We start from the raw sequence: 21,459 nt of genomic DNA on the forward strand, positions 1-21,459 counted from the left end.
TCATGCGCTAGACGCTGCCCGGAAGAGGTGACGCGCCAGTCATGATTCACGGTTTTAGAAGACTCCGACGATACACAGCCAATCTCAATCATAAGGCGCAACTTGCTTCTCGCAGAGATTCCAAACTTTTGTTCCAAAGTCCTCATTCTGCAACGCCATATTCAGCGTTTCATTCATTCGTCCGATTCTCCCCCACGGAATGATATACTTAGTCGACAGGTCGTTATCAATGGGCTCATCCGAGAAGCCGGCGTAGAGCTCCGTCAACGCGCCATATCGCGGCTCCTTCAGCACTCTCTGGGCAAGTTTCTGACCCCAAATTCCCTGATGGCGGGTCAAATTCGTCTTAAGATTTCCCGGATGCACTGAAAAGCTTGCGATACCGCTACCGGAGACATGATTAGCGTATTCGTATGCGAGCACTATATCGCCTGCTTTAGATTGTCCGTAACCGACCCATGGGTCCGGATTCGATACATTTTCAAAGTTGACGTCGTCGATGTTGATGAGATTCGGCTTCGGACCGAGGTTGTGTCCGATGGACGACACCCAGATCGTGCGCACAGCGCCTCTCGGTGCATTTTTTGCTGTCTTCATTTGCAGATCGCTGAGATACTTGTTCAGCAAGAAGTGTCCAAGAACGTTTGTCCCCCATTGTAATTCGAATCCTTGCTTAGTCTTGCTACCGGCCGGTGGTGCCATGACTCCAGCGTTGTACCACGCGATATCAAGTCTATCTACCTTCGACAAAAGCTCATCTGCCGCATGCTTGATTGTCGTCAGATCGCAGAGGTCCATGGCCAGAAACTCGAGAGTTCCTCGTACTTTACTGTTCTCACAGCCCTCCGCTGGCGCAGACTTAATCGACTCGACCGCGGCTGCAAAGGACGTCTCGGATCGTCCGCCGATGAACACACGGCCGCCCTTGTAATAGAGGATGCGCGAGAGCTCAAGACCAATACCGGAGCTTCCTCCAGTCACGAGAAAAACCTGTAGACATATTAATTCGATCCTCCCTAGGTTGACTTTGAGACCTGTGCCCACCTTTCCAGTTTGATCAGAAACGTCACCTTCAACGAAATTAGTTCTGTTTGGTGGCACCATCTCGCTATAGCGACTGAACAAGAGTTTCACCATTTCCATCAACATTTTGCAAATATCAGTTTCAAAGAGGATCTGTTAGTATACCGGGGTAATGGAGTTCAGTAGCCACATTATTGCGGCGACGCGAGTTGACGAACATATCGGCCTTATATATTCGCTCTCTCGGCATTTTTGCATGACATCGTGTGACTTGCAAGCGATAAGGAAGTCGTAGGTTTGAAGAGATCTACTCACAACTGTGCGGCATTAGAGCGCGCTGACGGCGCCAGCCAAGCAATGCGCGCTACCTGACCCGACCCTGCATTTAATTCTGACCTGACCATAATATTATAGATTACTCCTGAATTACACAGCTGCTAGGTGGCACTATATAATTAGGAAATCACAACAGACAATGGCGAAGTAGAGGCAAACATAATGGTTGGCACGATACAGCAAGATACACAGAATCCACACCGTGAAAGTAGTTCACTGTTCTTACCACGAGTACAGCCTGAAGCGTTCATGTATGACTTTGCTGTATTCAGAGAAGTGGTGAGAAAACTAGCCTCCACCCAAATCACTTGTGACGTAGTCGCTCATCTCGGAAACTTACTAGAAAACTTCTCGCTGACCCTTAGTCGTCGACTCGGGGCTAGCTCTGGAATCAGCTCAAACTATCAGTGCTCAGCTAAGGCCAGTCAAGGGCCTTTGCTCTTTGCATACTCAGATTACAGAGCAATGTAGATCGACAGCACTCAGAATTTGATCAATTCCTACTAATGGATCACGACCATTTGAAGTTGTGCCTCTATGACAATTAGATATCCAAAAAGAGAGCTATGTTGTAGCTTGAACCTCAGACATAGAATGTCTCAAGCATAAGGCGCAGTTTGCTTCTCACAAAGATCCCAGAGCTTCGCTCCAAGGTCCTCATACTTCAGCGCATGATCCAGCCCATCATTCATACGTCCAATTCTTCCCCATGGTACAATATACTTGGTCGACAAGTCCTTATCAATTGGTTCGTTAGAAAAGCCCGCATATAACTCCGTTAGTGCGCCATATCGCGGCTCCTTCAACATCTTTTGCCCCAAGCGACTAAACCAAGTGGTCTGATGACGAGCCAAATTTGTTCTGAGACCGCCTGGGTGTAGGGTTAAGCTGGCGATGCCCTTGCCGGAAACCTTCTTCGCATATTCGTATGCAAGCACAATATCGCCTGCCTTGGATTGTCCATAACCCACCCACGTGTCTCGATACGGGGTCCGTTCGAAGTTAGTGTCGTCAAGATTGATAAGAGTCGGCTTCGGGCCAAAGTTGTGTCCAATAGAAGACACCCAAATCGTGCGTACCTCTCCTCTCATTGCATCTTTGGCCGTCTTCAGCTGCAGATCGGAGAGGTATTTGTTGAGTAAGTAGTGACCAAGAACATTTGTACCCCACTGCAACTCGTATCCTTGCTTAGTCTTGCTGTCGATCGGCGGTGCCATGACGCCAGCGTTGTACCACGCGATATCAAGTCTATCCACTTTGGACAAGAGCTCGTCCGCAGCGGGCTTGATCGTCGTCAGATCGCACAAGTCCATGTACACGAAATCAAACGTTCCGCGCAGCTTGCTGTTTTCCAAGCCTTGGGCGCTCGCCGACTTGATTGTCTCGACTGCTTCCTCATATGACTTCTTCGAGCGTCCGCCGATGATAATATGGCCGCCCTTGTAGTAGAGGATGCGTGACAGCTCCAGACCGATGCCGGAACTACCTCCGGTTACCAGAAACACCTGAACAAAAATTAGCTTAGAGTGACCAATGCCGGATATGCGCTGAGTATGTACTTTTCCAGTTAGATCACCCACATCGGTTTCGTCGAAGTAGACCTTGTTGGAGGGAATGACCTCGCTAAAGCGAGTGAAGAGGAGAATCAAAAGCTCCTTCAACATAGCGCGAATAAGAAATCGTTCAGCCAGGTGACTTGTACCAGCGAATTGGTACAGCAGCAGCGTCCTTAGGACTTATTATAGTGTGACCGACAGTCGCGTCGGTGTAACCCCACGCGGTGCAGCAAGCGCGTGCTGAAGGCTGACAGTAGAATGATCTCAGCCGTGCTGCTCAGCCATGCTGCTCAGCCGCATGCCCAGACATGTCAGCGCGCTTCATCTCGCCTGAAAATGATGTCATCGAGCGACGTTCATGAAGAATGCCGCACATTGTTGCGGTTCCCCTGCTGCTGGTAGCTGAAACATAAGCGCGAGAGGGACATCCGTCGATCATTTGCATCATCCGTGTATTCCTTTGCGGTTTTAGACTGGATAAATTGATGATATGCGATTTAGCACTGAACGGTCGCAGAAGCAAGTTGTTAGCATGTCCTATATCTGTTATACAGAACAAATTGATGTCTTAAGCTATTACTGAGAAGACGCAACGGCCAGAACTTCTAATGGACGTTGCCTCCTTTATCGTTCTGCTATGAACTATATAAATTGCACGTAACTTTTATGAATTGATATTGTAGACTCCGGCGAGTCAGCGCAATTTGAGAAATTACAGTTTGTGTATGATGCATGATCTTAAAGTCCTCCAGCCAACTATGTGGCCGGTGGTGGCGGATCGCAAGTGCAAAAAAAGTTCAAATCGCCGTATTGATCATCAAGCCGTGCAACAGCAGGCCAAAATTTCCTCTCACGCAGATATGCAAGCGGAAATGCAGCTTTCTCACGCGTGTATGGTCTATCCCATGCGGCTTCTCCATCAGAGACGATTAGATCCTGAACAGGATGGGGCGCATTAACAAGGACATTGTTCTCCGCTGGCTGATGGCCTTGAAGAACGTCGTCGATCTCAGCCCGAATCGCAATCATCGCGTCGCAAAACCGGTCGAGCTCAGCTTTGCACTCGGACTCGGTAGGTTCAATCATAAGTGTTCCTGGAACAGGCCATGACATTGTCGGTGCATGGAAACCGTAGTCCTGTAATCGCTTTGCTACATCGATGGCGTCAATGTGTGGCGTGCCAGTACCGTCATTTTTCGCCTGCGCCGCTGCGTCTTGCATCATGCGCTTAATGTCGACTATAAACTCATGTGCACATAGTCCATTGCTGTTTGTAAATGATATCGGATAGTAGTCACGCAGGCGTCGCATCATGTAATTCGCATTCAACAACGCATACTCCGTGGACTGTGTCAAACCTCGCGATCCCATCAACTTAATGTATGCCCACGAAATTATCAGTATACTTGCCGATCCAAATGGAGCAGCAGACACCGGGAGAATTGCCTTTTCACCTGACGATTCTGCGTGAGGCAAAATGGGATGACTAGGCAAGAATGGCGCAAGGTGCTTCTTCACGCAAACCGGACCGACTCCGGGACCACCACCGCCATGTGGAATGCAGAAAGTTTTGTGCAAATTAAGATGGCATACATCTGCGCCAATATCACCAGGACTGCACAGTCCAATCTGCGCGTTCATGTTTGCACCATCCATGTAGACCTGGCCGCCATAGCTATGAACAATGTCAACCGCTTCCTTCACGCGCGACTCAAACACACCAAAAGTGGACGGATACGTAATCATTAGCGCTGCAAGCTCCGTTGAATATGCTGCTGACTTCTTAGCCAGATCGTCGAGATCCAAGTCGCCGTTTGGCAGACATTTAATGGATACAACTTTCATGCCTGCCATGACCGCACTTGCAGGATTCGTGCCATGTGCCGAAACGGAGATCAGACATACATTCCGTTGCGTCTCTCCAACTGAATCAAAATATGCCTTAATTACTCGCAGTCCAGTGTACTCTCCTTGCGCGCCAGAGTTGGGCTGCACAGTTACAGCGTCGAATCCGGTGATGTCAGCAAGATCGTTCTCTAGTTCGGTAATCAGTTCGGCGTAACCCAGCGCTTGATCTTTAGGCACAAAAGGGTGCAATGAATTGAATTCCTCCCATGATATAGGCACCATCGAGGTGGTACTATTCAACTTCATCGTGCAGCTTCCTAGCGGGATCATGCTATTCGCGAGTGACAAATCTTTAACTTGTAGCGCATGAATATATCGTAACATTTCGGTTTCAGTATGATATCGGTTGAATACATCATGACGCAGAATAGGATCCTCTCGAGCAAATTTGTCGAAGTAAGTTGTCTTGGTCGGCTTTGGTATTCCATTCTTGTGCGCGAGCTGCTCTAGCTTTGACAACGATATCGACGTCGTTCCGTCCTGCTGTGTAGTGAAATCGTTGAAAATACTCACAATGTCGACTAAGTCGCTGCCAGTGACTGTTTCATCTAGAGAAACCACAACCTTGTCCGCACTCGCCTTGCCTAAATTTATCCCGTATTCTTCAACTGCTCTAGCTAACACGTCGTCCGCGATCGGTGTAGGCAGCTGAATAGTAAGAGTATCAAACCATGTCTTGTTGATGATGTCGTATCCAAGTTCTTGCACTGCAACCGCCAAAACGGAGCACATGCCATGCACCCGACTTGCAATTTCTCTGAGCCCTTCCGGTCCGTGGTAAACTGCGTACATTGCGGTCATATTCGCCAACAGAGCCTGTGCAGTACAGATATTGCTAGTTGCCTTTTCCCGGCGAATATGCTGCTCGCGCGTCTGTATGGCAAGACGATATGCTTTAGCGCCTAGCCGGTCCTTGCTGACGCCGACAATGCGTCCTGGTATTTTGCGTCCTAGCCCAGTGAGCTGGCCAGGAGCGGAATTATTTTGCGAGACAGCGAAGAAAGCAGCATGAGGTCCGCCAAAGCCCATCGGTACTCCAAAGCGCTGCGCAGATCCAAATGAAATGTCAGCATTAAACTTGCTTGGTGGTTGCAATATGGTCAGAGCCAGAAGATCAGTCGCGACTGCAAATAGGCCTCCGGATGCATGCACTCGGGCGCACAGCTCCCTCCAATCTACTAGTTCACCGTTGGAAGACGGGTATTGCACAACTGCGCCAAAGAGGTCTTCATCTCTCATACTTTCGGGCGCGTCTAAAAATGTATGTTGCAACGCGTCATAGCCAGGTAGTGAATGTACGATCTGAATACCAAATGTCGACGCTCGAGATTTCAAGCACGCCAGAGTTTGAGTGTTAACCCCAGGATCAACGTAGTACGTTGATTTCTTTTTACCGCGCTGGTTGTGGTAGCTAAGCAGCATTGCTTCTGCAGCAGCTGTTCCTTCGTCCAGTAGAGACGCATTTGCAACGCCCATGCCAGTCAGATCAGTGACAAGAGTTTGGAAATTGAGTAAAGATTCGAGTCGGCCTTGGGAGATCTCGGGCTGGTAAGGCGTATACGAAGTATACCACTCCGGACACTCGAGAAGATTTCGCTGAACCACCGGTGGCACGAATGTCCCGTAATAACCCGACCTAGCATGCCACACAAGTCAGCTACGTCAACAGATAAATGTTCTCTATGGCTAGCACACACCCTATATAGCTCCGCAGCACCTTGTTCTTCTTGGCGATTTGCTTGAGTCTTGTGTATAGTTCTGATTCAGTGAATCCGGCGGCAGGAGATATGTTGAGCCGCCTCCGCGTGAGAATATTCTTGGGCACGGCGTCTTTTACGAACGTTTCCATTGACGAGTAGCCGACCGTTTCCAACATGGATTGGGTATCGCTTAGATCAAGGGCCCCAACATGGCGCCGCGCAAATGTGTCAGTGCTGGCAAAAAGATTCGCACGGGCCGATGGATAGTTCGCAGCTGAACTAGTCCTGCGACAAAGTGTACGTAGCTGCACGTTGCGCCGAGCTGCAAGACGACACAGGCCGATAGTATGTCGCCTGTGAATCATAGCTAGCTCCAGGAGAGAAGGCGAAGCAGCCGCCGTGGAGGAGTTAAGCAAAACAGGAGAGCAAAGGCAGCACCGTGAATCCGGGGTAAACTGACGCGCGCTGGGACTGCTGCATTCGTACCAAATTAGTCGCGCCACCTGTCGTCATTCTGCTATCGACACCCACCAAGCTCTGATGATATATTTACTGTTGTAACTAATATGGTAGCTTTCGTAGTTTCCAGAGTTTAAAGCCAATGATACTTTGCTGGCGTAACCTTCGTAAGCTAGTCTTAGAACAATATACGTCTACAAGTAGTATCGGAAATTTCCGTCGCCTCGAATTTCTGCGTACAGCTGAATAACTGAGTCACCGCTGTCTTCTCTAGATTTAAACTAGATAACACAGCTCTTCAGTAGTCGTGTACATATTGGGCGTAAACGAAAGTCGATATTAGACGTGAAAGATGTAAAGATAAACACACTTGCGCAAAATACAAGCAAAATTGACCTGTTACGCAAACCCGCCGGGGTTAAGTTGTTCCGCGTATCATCACGACCGCCACTACCGACAACTGTACCATGGTCGCACTAGGACTCACGGCCGAGCAGGTTACGCAGTTTGAGAAGGACGGATATCTCTTATTACCCGGCGAGCTGTCGCCAGAGCGCGTTAAGGCCCTATATGACGAAACCAGCAAGCTGTTAAGGGATTTTGATATTACGACGCACCCGCTCACGAGATTCTCTACAGAGGAGAAGGCGCACATCGGCGACGATTACTTCCTTACGTCGTCGGACAAAGTGCGCTTCTTCTTTGAACAGGAGGCATTCGATGAGGCTGGCAAGTTGACACGGCCGAAAGAGAAGGCGATCAACAAGATTGGTCATGCACTGCACAATCTGAACGAGCATTTCTTTGCGGACACGATCAACGATCGTAACCGGGCTATCGCCCGCAGTATCGGGTTTGAGGACCCGCTTGTTCTGCAGAGCATGATCATCTGTAAGCAACCAGAGATCGGCGGCAAGGTACCCAGCCACCAGGACTCTGTCTTCCTCTACACCGACCCTCCTAGTGCTATTGGATTCTGGTACGCGTTGGAGGATTGCACGGCCGAGAACGGCGCCCTGTCATTTGTGCCAGGTTCGCACAAGTGGGCTCAGATTGCAAAGAGAATGATACGTATGAACGGAATCAAGGAGGGAACTGGCTTTATTCCCATCGATGGCAAGGAAACACCGCGGGAACCCACCGATGGGGAGTTTATCATGCCAACTTGTCCCGCAGGTATGTTGCCTTCTGCTGCAACTTCCGCATGGAGCAGATATCTGACTGATCACTTAGGGACTCTTGTTTTAATCCATGGATCCCTCCTGCACAAGTCCGAGACCAACCGGTCGCAGAAGTCGCGATATGCGTACACCTTCCACATGATAGAAGGCGGGGAAGGATACACATATGACAAGCTCAACTGGCTCCAGATCCCACCCACTCCAGAAGGCGGTGCTAATTTCACGCATTTGTATGCCTAGAGTGGAGGCAATCAGGCGAGAGTAATAGTAATACAGACAATATACAGTTGGACAATGGTGCTCGGGAAGTACGAGGGGTTTAGTCCCCAGACAGGGCAGCGCTCAGCCCTCTCGAGCAGCACTGCATACACAGCAGCACAGCTCAATGCAATTACCACGACTCTGCAGCACGGCCGGCGCGAGGAACCGCGCATTCACTTCCTGCAGGCGTCGTGGTAGCGTGCGCGCGCTGAGCTCCACCAGTGCGGGGGGAACCCAGCAGCGGCAGCCACTTCTCAGGCTTCGTCCGCGCCAGCCATTACGACCTTCTCCATCACCACCACGCTGTTTAGCTCCACGGCAAAGCCACCACCGTCCGTTTCTCCACCGCACGTTAATAGCATACAAAGCCATGAGCGCCGTCGAAGTCGATCTCCCACCTCTCTTTGCAAAGTACGTGTTGCGGATTTCCATTTCCCCGTCGCTCTCAAGGTGGCTTAGCGACTGACTACAATACTCCAGGATCGAGGAACTCTCGTCGGAGTTTGTTGACCGTACGCAATCAATTTTGAGAGCATTAGCACCTGTTTTGTCTGATTTGGTGGATGATGCTAATGATTTTCAATTGCAGGCCTCTCCCAAGCGGTCGCCATTCCCTCGGTGTCTGCTGATATGAGTCTTCGCCCGAAGGTCATCGAGGTTCGTCAGCCACATGCTACCTTCGATTCCCATGATCTCGTCTAGTAACAGTTCAATTATAGATGTCCAAGTTCTTGTCCGGTGAATTGATCAAGCTTGGCGCCTCCGTCGAACTGCGAGAGCTCGGCAAGCAGGAGGGCACCGATGTTGACCTGCCTCCCATTGTTCTCGCCCGCTACGGCAGCGATCCTGCCAAGCGTAACATCCTCGTCTACGGACATTACGATGTGCAACCTGCTCTAGTCGAGGATGGATGGGACACTGATCCGTTCACGCTTACCAAGATCGACGATAAACTCTACGGCCGCGGCTCGACTGACGATAAAGGCCCTGTTATCGGTTGGATTAACTCTATCGAGGCCCACCAGAAGGCTGGAATCGAATTTCCCGTGAATCTGGTCATGTGTTTCGAAGGAATGGAGGAGTACGGTAGCGATGGCCTGGACGATCTCATCAAGGCGGAGAAGGACAAGTTCTTTAAGGACGTCGATGCTACTTGCATCTGCGACAACTACGTATGCTGTCACAGGCGATTTTTTTGGTGATCAGCTACTGACTTTCTTTTTACAGTGGCTTGGAACGACTCACCCCGTTCTGACATATGGTATCAGAGGTTGCAGCTACTACGCTCTGACAGTCTCTGGCCCGTCTGCTGATCTGCACTCCGGAATCTTTGGAGGCATGGTGTCTGAGCCGCTGATTGATCTTACTCATGTCCTCGCGCAACTAGTCTCACCGCAGGGCAAGATCCTAATTCCTGGAGTTATGGACCTCGTTGCCCCACTGACTGGTAAGATTTAGTCCTCTGGAGGCTCTCGCATAATAGTGCTGACTAACAGTGCATAGCCAAGGAGGAGAAGCTTTACGATGACATCAAGTACACCATGCAAGACCTCTACGACGCAACTGGCTCCAAGACCAACTTGTTTGACAACGAGAAGGAGTCACTGATGGCGCGATGGCGCTATCCGACGCTCTCGATCCACGGTATCGAAGGCGCATTCTCTGCACCTGGAGCCAAGACCGTGATTCCCGCCAAGGTTATTGGCAAGTTCTCTCTTCGCACTGTCCCGGACATCACTCCCAGAGCGCTTGACGAGCTTGTGTTCAAGTACATCAACGAAGTCTGGGAGAAGCTCGGCTCCAAGAACAAGATGGAGATAAAGCTTCTGCATGACGGAATGTGGTGGCTGTCTAGTCCTACTCACTGGAACTTCGAGGCTGCGAAGAAGGCTACGAAGGCTGTCTGGAACGTTGAGCCTGACTTGACGCGTGAGGGTGGCTCGATCCCCGTCACTCTGACCTTTGAGGAGGAGCTACAGAAGAACGTTCTACTGCTCCCCATGGGCCGTGGTGATGGTAAGTCTATATAATATGCGACTAGCATTAAGTACGTGTACTAACGTGAACACTAGATGGTGCCCACTCGATCAACGAGAAACTCGACATGAGCAACTACATCAACGGTGTAAAGACGCTCAGCGCCTATTTGCATTACGTCGCTGTCGAGCCTGCCACCGCCTAGAGTTGACAGAACTACAAATCGCAGCTTTGCTCGAGTATTGTCACCTCAGCAACATCATGTGCTCATACAATCATATAATCCATAACTAGTTAACTGTTGTAACAAATAACGTGCACCACTATTCACGTGTAACCTACAAAAACCGTCCAAAATACGCCGCTACCGATATCTTAACCTTATATGCTCGTGTCTCCTACCCAATAAAAGATACAATTTGTCGACTTTATATAACGCTAGTTATTCGCTGTCGTCTGTTATAGGCGCAACTTTAGCGCCTGTTGTGCGTCTTCGTGGTTGTTTCCGCGCCTGCCTTGCCGTTGTATCTGGTGTCGCATGATTGGCTGAACTGCTTATAAGTCTCTCTATTGAATCAGACTCCTGAGGAGTAGGTTCAGGAATAATTATATGTTCAGTATCCGGTTCGGGGATAATGATTTCTTCGGTTTCCGATTCCCGTTCCAATGCAATGTTCGTTGTCTCCGTAGTTTCAGTTTTTGTGGATGCGCCTTTCAGAGGGTTCCAAGTTCCGCATCGTGGACACATATATACGACGTCTTTCGGCTCCTGGCCTGGCGGTGCAAGACCGTTGTGGCTGAGACAATTTGAGCAGATCAAGGCGTACCGGTTTCGAGGACTTCTCTCGTCTTCACCGGCAAGCAGGTCAAAAAGCTTGTCGTACCAAGTGGATTGGCCGTATCTATAGGCGTCGAGAGACTCTAGTTGTTTGATCGAATCCGCCTGGCCAAAACAATAAGCAGGCTTGAGCACGGTAGGGTTCATACCGCCTTCGAGTAGCATTGCCTCTCCCGGTATCTGCCTCCCCTCCGCACGACCACGACGCTGTTCCTCAAGTTCCTCATTGAAATCATCCGCGCCTTCGGCATCAAATCTGTCGAGAAGCGACTTCGTCGAGTAGTACTTCGTGCTACTCTTCAACTCCTCGATCTTTGCCTTGCGCGATTCCTTCAGCTCTTCAAGCTTGTTCTCTTGCCGCGAGATCATGCGTCCGTACACAATCTGTACCAATTTCCTCATAACCCAGGTTCTAGGCATGTTAGTGTTAAAGTCACCACGTTAATCTCCAGCCACGAAAAACTCACAGGAACGGAACGCCAATTGAGCCAACGACAAACAAAGGATCCGCGAATTTTTTGAACACAACTACGTATGCAACCAAAGATATATAGCCCAGTAGGGCGTATATTGTAATCAAGCTGACTATCCGGCGAACTGCGTAACGGAGTGAATGCGCTCGAATTTCAGATTTGCGAATCTGTGTGGAGAGCTTGTCGAGAATCTTCTCAAACGAAGACGGCGATGGCGTCCGCTGCTGCAAATGAGTGTATGGTTAATAATACCGGCTCAGAAAGAGTAAATATCAGAGCCTACCTTAAAAAACCGCATACTGGCTGTGAAATGCTCGCGACAGGAGGTGTTGAGGAGTGACAGAGACAGACGCGTCGATCGCGAGCACAACAGATTCCTAGGATGTCCAAACTCCCAACCGCCGCTGGCTCGTTCGATACAAGTTCACACATCTAGTCCACCATTACTACCTGCGATTGATCTACAACAGCTTCTGCATGGGTGTTCACGGCCTCTGGTCTATCATCGGCCCTGTTGCCCGGCCAGTCAAGCTTGAACACCTGCACGGCAAAAAGCTAGCCGTCGACGCGTCGATATGGATCTATCACTTCCTCAAGGCCGTCCGCGACAAAGATGGCAATGCGCTTCCAAACGCACATATTGTCGGCTTCTTCAGACGAATTTGTAAGCTTTTGTTTCACGGAATACTGCCAGTATTTGTGTTCGACGGCGACGCTCCGGCGATCAAGAAGCAGACGATTGCCGGCCGTAAGCAGCGTCGGCAAGGGCGAGAGAATGACGCAACGAATACTGCAAGTAAACTGGTCTCGTTACAGATGCAGCGTCTTGCAGAGCAAGAAGTGCGCGGCGAGCGGAGCACTGCCGCAGATGATGGCAACGAGGAAGATGCTGTGTACTTCAACGAGCGTCTGATGACGACGGAAGAACGTGCAGAGCGCCAGAAGAAACGCAACACCTTGAAAGCGCCAACTAGGTTTAAAAAACTGGATCCATATCATTTACCAGAACAAGAGTGAGTATTATCGCACAGTGTGCTCTGGCCGAGAGCGATACTAAAACAACAGGATTGCGTATACTGGCGAGGATCCCCGTATGATGACAGCGGACGAACTAGAACGATACGCCGAAGAGTTCAAGACAGCGGAAGATATCGGTCTCTATGATGTACGTTTACTCATGTTTTGTATGTTTAATAGCTAACCATAAACCAGACCTCTAACATCGACTTTACATCGCCTGAATTCAATGCGCTCCCAATGACTGTTCAATACCAGCTTCTCAACACCGCTCGTCTTCGGTCCCGTCTCCGTATGGGATACTCAAAAGAGCAACTTGACCAATTTTTTCCTGACCGCCTGGAATTTTCAAAGTTCCAGATCGCTCGTGTCAAAGAGCGCAACTTCTTCTCGCAGAAGATGTTCAACCTCAACGGTATGGCTGAGGATCTGTCTATGCGTATCGCGGGCGAGAAAGACAGAGAATATATTTTAAAAAAAAATGCAAACGGATGGACGCTAGCACTGGAAGCTGATAGTGCGATGGCATCTCAGCCTATTAATGTGGATGAACACGACAACGATAGCGTGAACAACGACGAAGATGATGAATGGGAGGATGTTCCACTCAGGCCTCAGCCGACTCTGTATGCACTTCCTCGTCCAGATCAGTTGACCAGAGGGAGTTTCATTTTGCCGGGAATCCACGAGGATGACGATTCGAATCATGGCAAAGCTCCACAAACATCATCGGCTTTGTCTTTGGACAGCGATTTATTGGAACTCCCGCAGTATGCCCAGGGCGACGGAGACAAATTATTCACATCTGACGACGAGCAAGACGAAGATGATGATCTGCAAGTTGCTATAGCTTTGTCATTGGAGCAGCAAGAAGAACTCACCTCTCCACGACCTCCAGTCACTGACAGTACCATTCCGCCATCTGTAATAGAACCGATTCAAATTGTCAGCGAACATATCTCAGAAGTTGATGACAACGATGCGAGCGCAGCGTTATCCGGCCCATTTCTATGGGATGACGGCGATGATACGGTCAGCAATATGATTCAAAATCTCCCTCGTTTGCCAACAACGTCTGAGAGTACTGCTGAGGGATCATCGAATGACGCTTTGGAGAGAGGACCTCAGTTTATACCATCACGATTCAACATGCGGAAATCTATATTTGGGCGAAAGCATGCACGGACAGATGATAAGGAGACACTGGCGACCGGAACAAGTGAGATATCGCCACAGTCACCAAAGAAGATGAAGGTTGACGACAAGGTTGAAGTCAGCGTGACTGGAGCTCGAGAGAGTTCGGAAGTAGTAGGTCTATGCAAGACTACTAGTCCACTCGCGATCTTTTATCACAGCGATGACGAGAAATCGCCAGTTGATCCTGCGACGGAATCCACAGACCGCCTACCATTGCTTATTTCGGAACTCTCAGATGAAGAAGATGTAATGTCGCATAATGTGCAGCCTGTTGAATCCGTTTTGACTCAAAGGTCCCCATCCTCGGAATGGGAAGAGGTTGAAATAGCTTCCAGTGCACCCGTTGTGGACGTTTTGAAGCCTCTAGAACAAATTGTACGCCAGCGATCACCATCATCAGAATCTGATATTGTTGATATATCCGCCAGCGGTCCAGAAGAATCGGAGGAGCTTAGTAACGACAGCGCTGACGATGAGCCTGGACAGGTGGATGTGGAAGAGGAATACGATGGCGACAGAGATCTGGAAGCTGAAGAGGAAACCGAGTTAGTCGAGCAAATTGCGGAAGAAGAAGAAGAACACGAACGATTTACTCGTGAAATCAACAGGTCAGCCACCCAACACACATCTCGACAGGAGAGCTCTGTCAATTACGACGTCGAGATTCAGAATTTGAAAAATCAGCAGCGACTGGACCGTCGAGATGCGGACACTGTTACCAACGTGATGGTGCAGGAATGCCAGGAACTCTTGGCGCGATTCGGAATACCGTATGTGACCGCTCCGATGGAAGCTGAAGCTCAGTGCGCAGAATTACTGAGCTTGCAATTGGTTGACGGTGTGATTACCGATGATTCTGATATCTTCTTATTTGGCGCATCGAAGGTTTACAAAAACATGTTCAACCAAGCGAAATTCGTGGAATGCTATCTCAGCAAAGACATTCAGCTTGAATTAGATCTGGATCAAAGCAGGATGATTGAGCTCGCTCATCTTCTCGGAAGTGATTACGCGCCAGGTATCCAGGGCGTCGGTCCAGTAACGGCGATGCAGCTGCTGAAAGATTTCAAGTCCGAGAACACGCTTGCGGATTTCCGCGCCTGGTGGGACGCGGTACAGCACGGCGACAACACCGTGGACTCATCCTCGCCTTTTCGAAAGCGGTTCAGGAAGAAGAGCAAAACACTATTTTTCACGCAAAGTTTGCCGGACCCCGTTGTCGTCGATGCCTATTTGCATCCAACGGTTGATGAAGACAGAACCCAATTTGTGTGGGGTACGCCGGATTTAGATGGCATCCGCAGGTTTCTGATGAGCTCCATCGGATGGTCAAAGCAGCGCGCGGACGAGGTGCTGGTGCCGCTGATCAAGACGATGAATCTCAAGAAGCAGTCGATACAGTTTAACAAGAGTATGAACAAGAGTGGTGGAGTTGGAGTGCGGTCATTATAAGGTGTTGGTTATTATTGTACAGTTCATAATATTCTATCTATACATATGAAACATACGGTGAAAATCCCTTAGCTACTTCAGTATGCCGTACTACAGATTTCGGATTCGCGTGTCGCCGTGTTGTAATCTATCCAATTAATTTGTCGGCGATCCGGCGACAGAAATGATGAAGAGTTCATGCCATTGCATTCTCTATACTGATACGCGAATGGGCTTGAGGTAGAATCGCAGATCATAATCTAGAAATATGTTAGATCATCGCCGAATGAACAAAGTATGGAGTACTCACGCTGGTTGGTAATGGCGAAAGTGTCAGTGCATGCTCGTAGTCACACAGTATAGGACGCATAGTGGATGGCCAAGGTGAGATATGGCCTTGGTCAACCAGCAGCTTCACAATGACTTGCGACTCTCTCTCATCATTGTCCAGTAACTCCTCCTCATAGGGCGCGTCATCGGTATATGGTTCATCAGACTGCGTAGCTTCCATTTCCCCTGCGTCATTCTGCGTTGAGTTGTCCATTTGCGAAGCTACCGGAGTGGCATTCCTACGTTGTTCTGGCAATGCTACTTTTATCCCGTTTCGTCGTAATCGACCCGCTAGATTATCTCGACAAATCACAATCTCTTGTGAATAATAGCACACGCGGCAGGGATTCGACGCAAACACGGCCTTCTTCAGGACACGACTCACATGGCCAGTGAATATACTAGGTACACATCGCTGCGGCCAAATATTCGCGCCACCAGCTGATGCGGTACTGCCCCAGGGATCGTTCGCGCCAGGAATAAAGATAAAAGTCGTACATGCGCAGAGCACAGGAAACTGTGATAGAAGTCCTGCCAATTGATCGAAGCAGTCTCGGTACACTGTTGACGAGCTGCTTTTGTGGAATGGAAACGAGAGGAATGATCCAGGAACCACTATCGCGAGAGGCGGCTCTTCTTCTAGAAGTCCAAAGATTTTCGACATTCCGTCGTATGTTTTCAAGTCATCAAGAAATATGTCCCCCCCAAGCATGATTATGCTAGAAGATGTTTTCCGCGACTTGTGCGCACGTTTCTCTTCAGCTGCGAACCGAGCTTCGATCACCTTGTCAAATCGGCCGTCCGGCGTGGATCCCAGACTTCCAATGTTCAGAAAATCAAGGTATCCGTATGCCTCCCGCGATTTGCTTCTTGTCTCGTTTGGTGGGTGTTGAATTGCTCGCACCTTGAAGCGCTCGGTGGTGGTATACACGCCTTCAAAGAGGAGCACGCAGCCAGGAACATAATATCCATGCTCTGCCACGGCCTGGGTCAAGTCTAGCTCTAGCTTTCCACTAGGATCTTCGGCCCAGTAGTTTCCGTTACTACCCATTTCAAGCAAGCCGAGAATAAGAAAGCTCTTCCCATGGCGGCCGAGCAGGTTCTTGATGAGAGTGATAGCATGCCATGACGCCGCGTTCGAGGAATGAAATGACGGAGGCTGGAATAGTTCGTTTCGGAGAAGTCTGTGGAAGAGCTGGTAATATCTTGTGATTAAATATCGTGTCTGTTGTTTGGCAGTAGGAAGGACACTCGGTGCGCTGGCTCTGTAAAATCACGCTGTTAGCACATCGTGCTCACCAACGCAACCACATCAGCAAAAAAAACCTTTCAAAGTGTTTCCGAAGGTTGTTGTATGTCCATCGCGGTTGAACAAATGCGTCCCAGACATGAAAAAACTCTTGCGGCATGTACGAATCTAGATGATCAAACGAATCTGTACTTGCAAACGATTTGAAGAAGCTGTCACCAGGAGTCGTGGCACCTGAGGCTACCGCTGCCGTAAACGAGGCGGTGCGCAGCTCAACTTCACGGATAATAACTGGCAATGAATCGCTATCAACAAACAGCCCCTTGTCTTGCTCCTTCCACCGCTTGCCGATCTCGTTCAGAAACTGCTCGCACTTGCTGCGCCATTCCCGGCCGAATTTGCGTCCGATATACTCCGCAAGAACCTCAAGACCTGAAGACTTCAAGTTGAGGCTGTACTTTTTTGAGAGAACGCGGTACGCTATCGGACGAATGTGTGACGGCTGTAGTTCGATGGGGAGCGGAACGGCTGGCGACGGTGAGCGCGCGGCATAGCGCCTGGCGGCAGCAGCAGCAGCAGGCCCGACTGTTTGCTTTTTTGTTTGTGCGGTTGTAGAAATAGGAGGTTTGAAAGAGTTGAACGACCGAAACTGCTGATCTCGAGTCGGCGGCATTGTGAGGGACGCGCGTGGATTTGACGGGCTTGTGGGCGTGCACGATGTATCTAGAACGCGTCGACGCGTCTAAATTGTTGATCAACGACGCGTTGGGACAAATTCCTGCACGACTGCGATGCGATTGTGCGGTTGCGGCGCAGACGCGACAATGCGCGCGTACTTGCGCAGGTTCGATTTACATGCACGCGGGCTCGCTCAAGCCTGTGTTGTCTGTTTCATACAGCATCACATCGTCGCAATGTCCTCCCCTAAGCCCGGCAATAATATCGAGAACAACGGAGTCGACGCTGAAATCGAAGGTCTCGTATTGACAGCGTCCAAAGCCTACGGCCTGAAGAAGTACGAAGACGCGACCGAAGGCTTCGCACGCGCATGCGAGATCTACGTCGAGAACAATGGCAAGGACGACCCGAATCTGCTGTTTCTTTACGGGCGCGCACTGTTCCAAGTGGCTGTCTCGTCGTCAGATGTCTTGGGCGGCAGCGGCGTTACAGAGCCACAGAAGGAACTAATATCCGCGAAGGCGGTGGAGATGACCGCGCGGCGGCCAGAGATCAACGACGGCGGCGCTGGCAGCAATCCAGGGACAAGGCTCTTTCAATTCACTGGTGATGGTCCCGAATCGGATGATCAGGAGGAGGACGACGACGATGATGACGATGACGACTACAACGATGGCGGGGACAAACAGGAAGACAGGAAAGAAGACGAGAGCGACTTTGAGACAGCGTGGGACGTGCTGGACCTCGCGCGGACACTTTTTGAACGACAAGTCAAGGAGCTCTCCGAAGATGATGATGCCGCAAAATTGATCGAAATTAAGACCAAAACCGCAGATATTTATGATATACTGGGCGAAATTTCGCTAGAGTCGGAGAACTTCCAGCAGGCGTCTACTGACCTTCTAGCTGCGGTGGAGCTGAAGCAAGAGCTATATCCTATCCACTCGACACTGGTTTCGGAAGCATGCTTCAAGCTGTCGCTCGCGTTGGAATTCGTACCGGACTCAAAAAATGCTCGACAACAAGCGGCCGTATACGTGCGGAAGGCAATCGACAGTGTAGAGCAGCGGACGAAGGTCACCGGTGAAGAAGACGCAGATCTGCTCAACGATCTGAACACTAGGGTACGAAAATTTTTCTGTGGACTGATTGCGAGTCACTGCTAACATTGCGACACTACTACCAGCTGCGGGAACTGGAGGCGCCGAAGAGTGACTCGCTTGGAGCAGGCCCGTTGTCGGACGCACTGGGTGAAAGCGAATCAGACATCAAGAACAGACTCGTAGACGCAATTACACAAGCACAGGACATCTCCGGTCTAGTCAAGCGCAAGAGGCCGACGGAATCTGAGGCTGCGGCTGCTTCGTCCTCGTCGTCCGTGTCCGGCATGTCGTCAGGGACCATCAAGAACTCAGCGCCACAAGGATCAACCGCTGCCACCACCGCCAAGGATGAAGACTCGGTTCGGAAGAAACAAAAGACATAAAGAATTAGTGTAGAATTTTAGGGAATATTTTGGAGTTCTGTATTACAACAAAATGCAATGAATTTCGGTCGAGAATCTTGGATGTGCGTTGTTGCAGCAGATGCACGTGACAGAGGCACTGACCCAAGTTCGCGTGGCGATGATACCATGGACGTGCATGCATGTGCAATATTCGAACCAGGCCCCAATTGACCGCCGGTCGGTGATCGTGCAATATGCACAGCGATTTCGCCATCGCCCCGATACGCGACGCCCGAGACTCGAGCCAAATATACCCGTCCAGCCTATGTTTCCCGTTCTGAGCTGTGCTGTGCTGATACTTTCTGTCAATGCTGAAGTCTGATTTATCTGTACGCGTCTGTTCGCGGTCGTGCTCTCGCTCGGACGCGAACCGAGAGTAAGTCCTCCGGATGATACATAGTTGAAAAGAATGATGTGATTTTGCTATGCCGCTATGGTCGCAAGGGGGTGGAATTCGCGCAGAGAGTAGCACTGTGTCGCCTCTAGTTATGCCCTTTCGTTGAGTCTGACATATAAGCTCGTGAATCTCCTGCTGTTTCGCCATTTCTCTCAGTACCGCGACACTTATCTTGGCAATTAAAACATCCACAATGGCTGAGGCCGAATACATCTTGTCGACAAACACTGCCGAGAATGGCGAGTTCCGTTCTGTTGAACAACGCGACCTGCTGCCTGTGAAGCCACTACCGACTAAGCGGCACTGGTGGAGCTTCTTCAACGAGTACGAATACCGTAATCTCTACGAGCGCAATGGACTTTCACACAAGTGGTACAAGTGGTACGACGAGAACGACACCCCGGAGGAACGACGATACATCCTTAAGCTGGACCTCTTGATAACGTCGTATTGCTTTTTGAGTTACTGGGTCAAGAACTTGGATCAGACGAATATCAGTAAGTTTGTGTTGTTTAGCGTGGAAGTCGGTAGACGGCAACTGACTGTATATAGACAACGCATATGCTTCCGGCATGGAAGAGGACCTCAATATGGGCGGCAGTGATCTCACACAGCTTCAAGTCATGTATAACGTGGGCGGCGTGGTCATGCAGATCCCGTTTCTCTACTTATTCCCTAAGGTCCGCATGGATATCTTGATTCCGGGTCTCGACATCATTTGGGGATTTTTCACGCTGGCGCAGTACAGAGCTACGAGCAAGGCGTACTTGATGGGCTTCCGATTCTTGGTCGGCGCCGCCGAGGCCCCCTTTTTCCCTGGCGTTCATTATGTTCTTGGCGCGTGGTTCAAATCTCACGAATTACAACGTCGCGGTGGTATCTTCTACATGGGTTTGATGCTTGGCTCTACTACCGCCAGTCTGCTGCAGGCTGCTGTTTACGAACACTTGGATGGCGTCAATGGTCTCGCTGGTTGGAGATGGATGTTCATCGTTGATGCTATTATCACGTTGCCCATTGGCATTATTGGATTTTTCGTTTGGCCAGGAACTCCAGACAAGCTTCACTCATACTTCTTCACGGAGAATGATGCAGCTATCGCGCGACGACGACAGAAGCGCAGCGGTACCGCAGCGCCTAAGGGCTTCAGATGGGCAGTTGTGAAGCGTGCGTTGACGTCGTGGCATTTACCCGTTCTGGCGTTCTGGGATGTTCTGTTCTGGAACTCTAGTGCGCAGGGCTATGGTGTGTTTTTGCTGTGGCTTAAGTCTCTGAAGACGTACAGCGTTGAGGCATTGAACAACTATTCGGCCATTCCCGCCGCCCTTGGAATCTTCTATATCTTCATAGTTTGCTTTGGCGCCGACGTTTTCCGCAGCCGGTGGTTCTTCCTGTGTCTTTCTCAGCTTGTGAACTGGACGAACATGGTTATTCTCGCAATTTGGAACGTACCAAGCGCTGCCAAGTGGTACGCGTTCATGGTGCAGTACACGTCGAACGCGATGTCCTCTGTACTCTACGGCTGGGCGAACGATATTCTACGTCACGACGACGAGTACCGTGCCTTTATTCTCATCGTGATCAACACCATTGCACAGCAGTCGACTATCTGGACGCCTCTGATCTTCTGGCGCTCGTCGACAGCGCCATCGTACCACCATGGCTTCATCTTTGGCGCGACCACTTCCGGTCTGCTGATTTCATGGACGTTTGTCGTACTATACTTCTTCAAGCAGGACGAGCGGAGCTACTACTTTGAGCGCCTGCACGCGGCCGAGGAGAGTGACTCTGAGCACACCGACGGCGCAGAGTCCACGAAGGAGGTGGAGAAGCAAGACGAGGTTGTACTCGGGGAAAAGTAAAATCGCGGGTGTTTTGGTGCTAGATGGGCAGGAAATGTTAAATGTTCTTTAATTTTTGATTAGACAAAATTGATCGATA

The 21,459-nt window shown here is 50.0% G+C and overlaps 10 protein-coding genes across 10 annotated transcripts; 5 read left to right on the plus strand and 5 right to left on the minus strand.

Moving 5' to 3' along the window:
• Positions 1-84: 84 nt before the first annotated feature.
• On the minus strand, positions 85-1,149 carry V1518DRAFT_425677 (uncharacterized protein; the record flags this gene model as incomplete). The annotated part of the gene is made up of 2 exons (XM_066905932.1): positions 85-990; positions 1,045-1,149. The coding sequence occupies 2 exons, from the start codon at positions 1,147-1,149 to the stop codon at positions 85-87; spliced, it is 1,011 nt and encodes a 336-aa protein (XP_066761313.1).
• Positions 1,150-1,958: 809 nt separating this feature from the next.
• On the minus strand, positions 1,959-3,023 carry V1518DRAFT_425678 (uncharacterized protein; the record flags this gene model as incomplete). The annotated part of the gene is made up of 2 exons (XM_066905933.1): positions 1,959-2,864; positions 2,919-3,023. 2 exons carry the CDS (start codon positions 3,021-3,023, stop codon positions 1,959-1,961), a joined length of 1,011 nt encoding a protein of 336 aa, XP_066761314.1.
• Positions 3,024-3,671: 648 nt separating this feature from the next.
• V1518DRAFT_425679 (glycine cleavage system P-protein-domain-containing protein) lies at positions 3,672-6,699 on the minus strand (the record flags this gene model as incomplete). The annotated part of the gene is made up of 2 exons (XM_066905934.1): positions 3,672-6,459; positions 6,521-6,699. 2 exons carry the CDS (start codon positions 6,697-6,699, stop codon positions 3,672-3,674), a joined length of 2,967 nt encoding a protein of 988 aa, XP_066761315.1.
• Positions 6,700-7,402: 703 nt separating this feature from the next.
• Positions 7,403-8,463, plus strand: V1518DRAFT_412077 (uncharacterized protein). Its single transcript, XM_066903003.1, has 2 exons — positions 7,403-8,158; positions 8,216-8,463. Exons 1-2 carry the CDS (start codon positions 7,450-7,452, stop codon positions 8,401-8,403), a joined length of 897 nt encoding a protein of 298 aa, XP_066761316.1. The 5' UTR covers positions 7,403-7,449; the 3' UTR covers positions 8,404-8,463.
• A 474-nt stretch (positions 8,464-8,937) lies between these two features.
• On the plus strand, positions 8,938-10,818 carry V1518DRAFT_412081 (uncharacterized protein). The gene is made up of 4 exons (XM_066903004.1): positions 8,938-9,596; positions 9,652-9,871; positions 9,928-10,440; positions 10,497-10,818. Exons 1-4 carry the CDS (start codon positions 9,144-9,146, stop codon positions 10,604-10,606), a joined length of 1,296 nt encoding a protein of 431 aa, XP_066761317.1. The 5' UTR covers positions 8,938-9,143; the 3' UTR covers positions 10,607-10,818.
• On the minus strand, positions 10,665-12,059 carry V1518DRAFT_412083 (uncharacterized protein). The gene is made up of 3 exons (XM_066903005.1): positions 11,996-12,059; positions 11,707-11,936; positions 10,665-11,651 (listed from the first exon to the last, which is right to left on the minus strand). Exons 1-3 carry the CDS (start codon positions 12,008-12,010, stop codon positions 10,844-10,846), a joined length of 1,053 nt encoding a protein of 350 aa, XP_066761318.1. The 5' UTR covers positions 12,011-12,059; the 3' UTR covers positions 10,665-10,843.
• Positions 12,060-12,070: 11 nt separating this feature from the next.
• V1518DRAFT_412085 (uncharacterized protein) lies at positions 12,071-15,495 on the plus strand. The gene is made up of 3 exons (XM_066903006.1): positions 12,071-12,725; positions 12,778-12,877; positions 12,925-15,495. The coding sequence occupies exons 1-3, from the start codon at positions 12,190-12,192 to the stop codon at positions 15,376-15,378; spliced, it is 3,090 nt and encodes a 1,029-aa protein (XP_066761319.1). The 5' UTR covers positions 12,071-12,189; the 3' UTR covers positions 15,379-15,495.
• Positions 15,368-17,647, minus strand: V1518DRAFT_412088 (DNA polymerase alpha/epsilon subunit B-domain-containing protein). Its single transcript, XM_066903007.1, has 3 exons — positions 17,014-17,647; positions 15,668-16,952; positions 15,368-15,617 (listed from the first exon to the last, which is right to left on the minus strand). The coding sequence occupies exons 1-3, from the start codon at positions 17,607-17,609 to the stop codon at positions 15,456-15,458; spliced, it is 2,043 nt and encodes a 680-aa protein (XP_066761320.1). The 5' UTR covers positions 17,610-17,647; the 3' UTR covers positions 15,368-15,455.
• Positions 17,648-17,755: 108 nt separating this feature from the next.
• Positions 17,756-19,175, plus strand: V1518DRAFT_412089 (uncharacterized protein). The gene is made up of 2 exons (XM_066903008.1): positions 17,756-18,738; positions 18,801-19,175. Exons 1-2 carry the CDS (start codon positions 17,761-17,763, stop codon positions 19,098-19,100), a joined length of 1,278 nt encoding a protein of 425 aa, XP_066761321.1. The 5' UTR covers positions 17,756-17,760; the 3' UTR covers positions 19,101-19,175.
• A 536-nt stretch (positions 19,176-19,711) lies between these two features.
• On the plus strand, positions 19,712-21,380 carry V1518DRAFT_370336 (major facilitator superfamily domain-containing protein; the record flags this gene model as incomplete). The annotated part of the gene is made up of 2 exons (XM_066901318.1): positions 19,712-20,015; positions 20,071-21,380. The coding sequence occupies 2 exons, from the start codon at positions 19,712-19,714 to the stop codon at positions 21,378-21,380; spliced, it is 1,614 nt and encodes a 537-aa protein (XP_066761322.1).
• Positions 21,381-21,459: the final 79 nt, after the last annotated feature.

Source organism: Limtongia smithiae (genome assembly GCF_038497785.1).
Source record: "Limtongia smithiae strain NRRL Y-17922 unplaced genomic scaffold V1518scaffold_2, whole genome shotgun sequence".
NCBI lineage: Eukaryota > Fungi > Ascomycota > Lipomycetes > Lipomycetales > Lipomycetaceae > Limtongia > Limtongia smithiae.

Excerpts from the sequence above, each read along its gene's own strand:
- V1518DRAFT_412077 (XM_066903003.1), top strand. The coding sequence starts at position 7,450 with ATGGTCGCACTAGGACTCACGGCCGAGCAGGTTACGCAGTTTGAGAAG. Across the intron at positions 8,159-8,215 it reads CATGCCAACTTGTCCCGCAG|GGACTCTTGTTTTAATCCAT; the intron begins GTATGTTGCCTT and ends CTGATCACTTAG.
- V1518DRAFT_412089 (XM_066903008.1), top strand. The coding sequence starts at position 17,761 with ATGCGCGCGTACTTGCGCAGGTTCGATTTACATGCACGCGGGCTCGCT. Across the intron at positions 18,739-18,800 it reads TCAACGATCTGAACACTAGG|CTGCGGGAACTGGAGGCGCC; the intron begins GTACGAAAATTT and ends CACTACTACCAG.
- V1518DRAFT_412083 (XM_066903005.1), bottom strand. Across the intron at positions 11,652-11,706 it reads TCAATTGGCGTTCCGTTCCT|AACCTGGGTTATGAGGAAAT; the intron begins GTGAGTTTTTCG and ends TAACATGCCTAG.
- V1518DRAFT_412081 (XM_066903004.1), top strand. The coding sequence starts at position 9,144 with ATGTCCAAGTTCTTGTCCGGTGAATTGATCAAGCTTGGCGCCTCCGTC. Across the intron at positions 9,597-9,651 it reads CTTGCATCTGCGACAACTAC|TGGCTTGGAACGACTCACCC; the intron begins GTATGCTGTCAC and ends TTCTTTTTACAG. Across the intron at positions 10,441-10,496 it reads CCCCATGGGCCGTGGTGATG|ATGGTGCCCACTCGATCAAC; the intron begins GTAAGTCTATAT and ends CGTGAACACTAG.
- V1518DRAFT_412085 (XM_066903006.1), top strand. The coding sequence starts at position 12,190 with ATGGGTGTTCACGGCCTCTGGTCTATCATCGGCCCTGTTGCCCGGCCA. Across the intron at positions 12,726-12,777 it reads TATCATTTACCAGAACAAGA|GATTGCGTATACTGGCGAGG; the intron begins GTGAGTATTATC and ends CTAAAACAACAG. Across the intron at positions 12,878-12,924 it reads AAGATATCGGTCTCTATGAT|ACCTCTAACATCGACTTTAC; the intron begins GTACGTTTACTC and ends ACCATAAACCAG.
- V1518DRAFT_412088 (XM_066903007.1), bottom strand. The coding sequence starts at position 17,609 with ATGCCGCCGACTCGAGATCAGCAGTTTCGGTCGTTCAACTCTTTCAAA. Across the intron at positions 16,953-17,013 it reads CTTCGGAAACACTTTGAAAG|AGCCAGCGCACCGAGTGTCC; the intron begins GTTTTTTTTGCT and ends GTGATTTTACAG. Across the intron at positions 15,618-15,667 it reads TTTCGCCATTACCAACCAGC|ATTATGATCTGCGATTCTAC; the intron begins GTGAGTACTCCA and ends ACATATTTCTAG.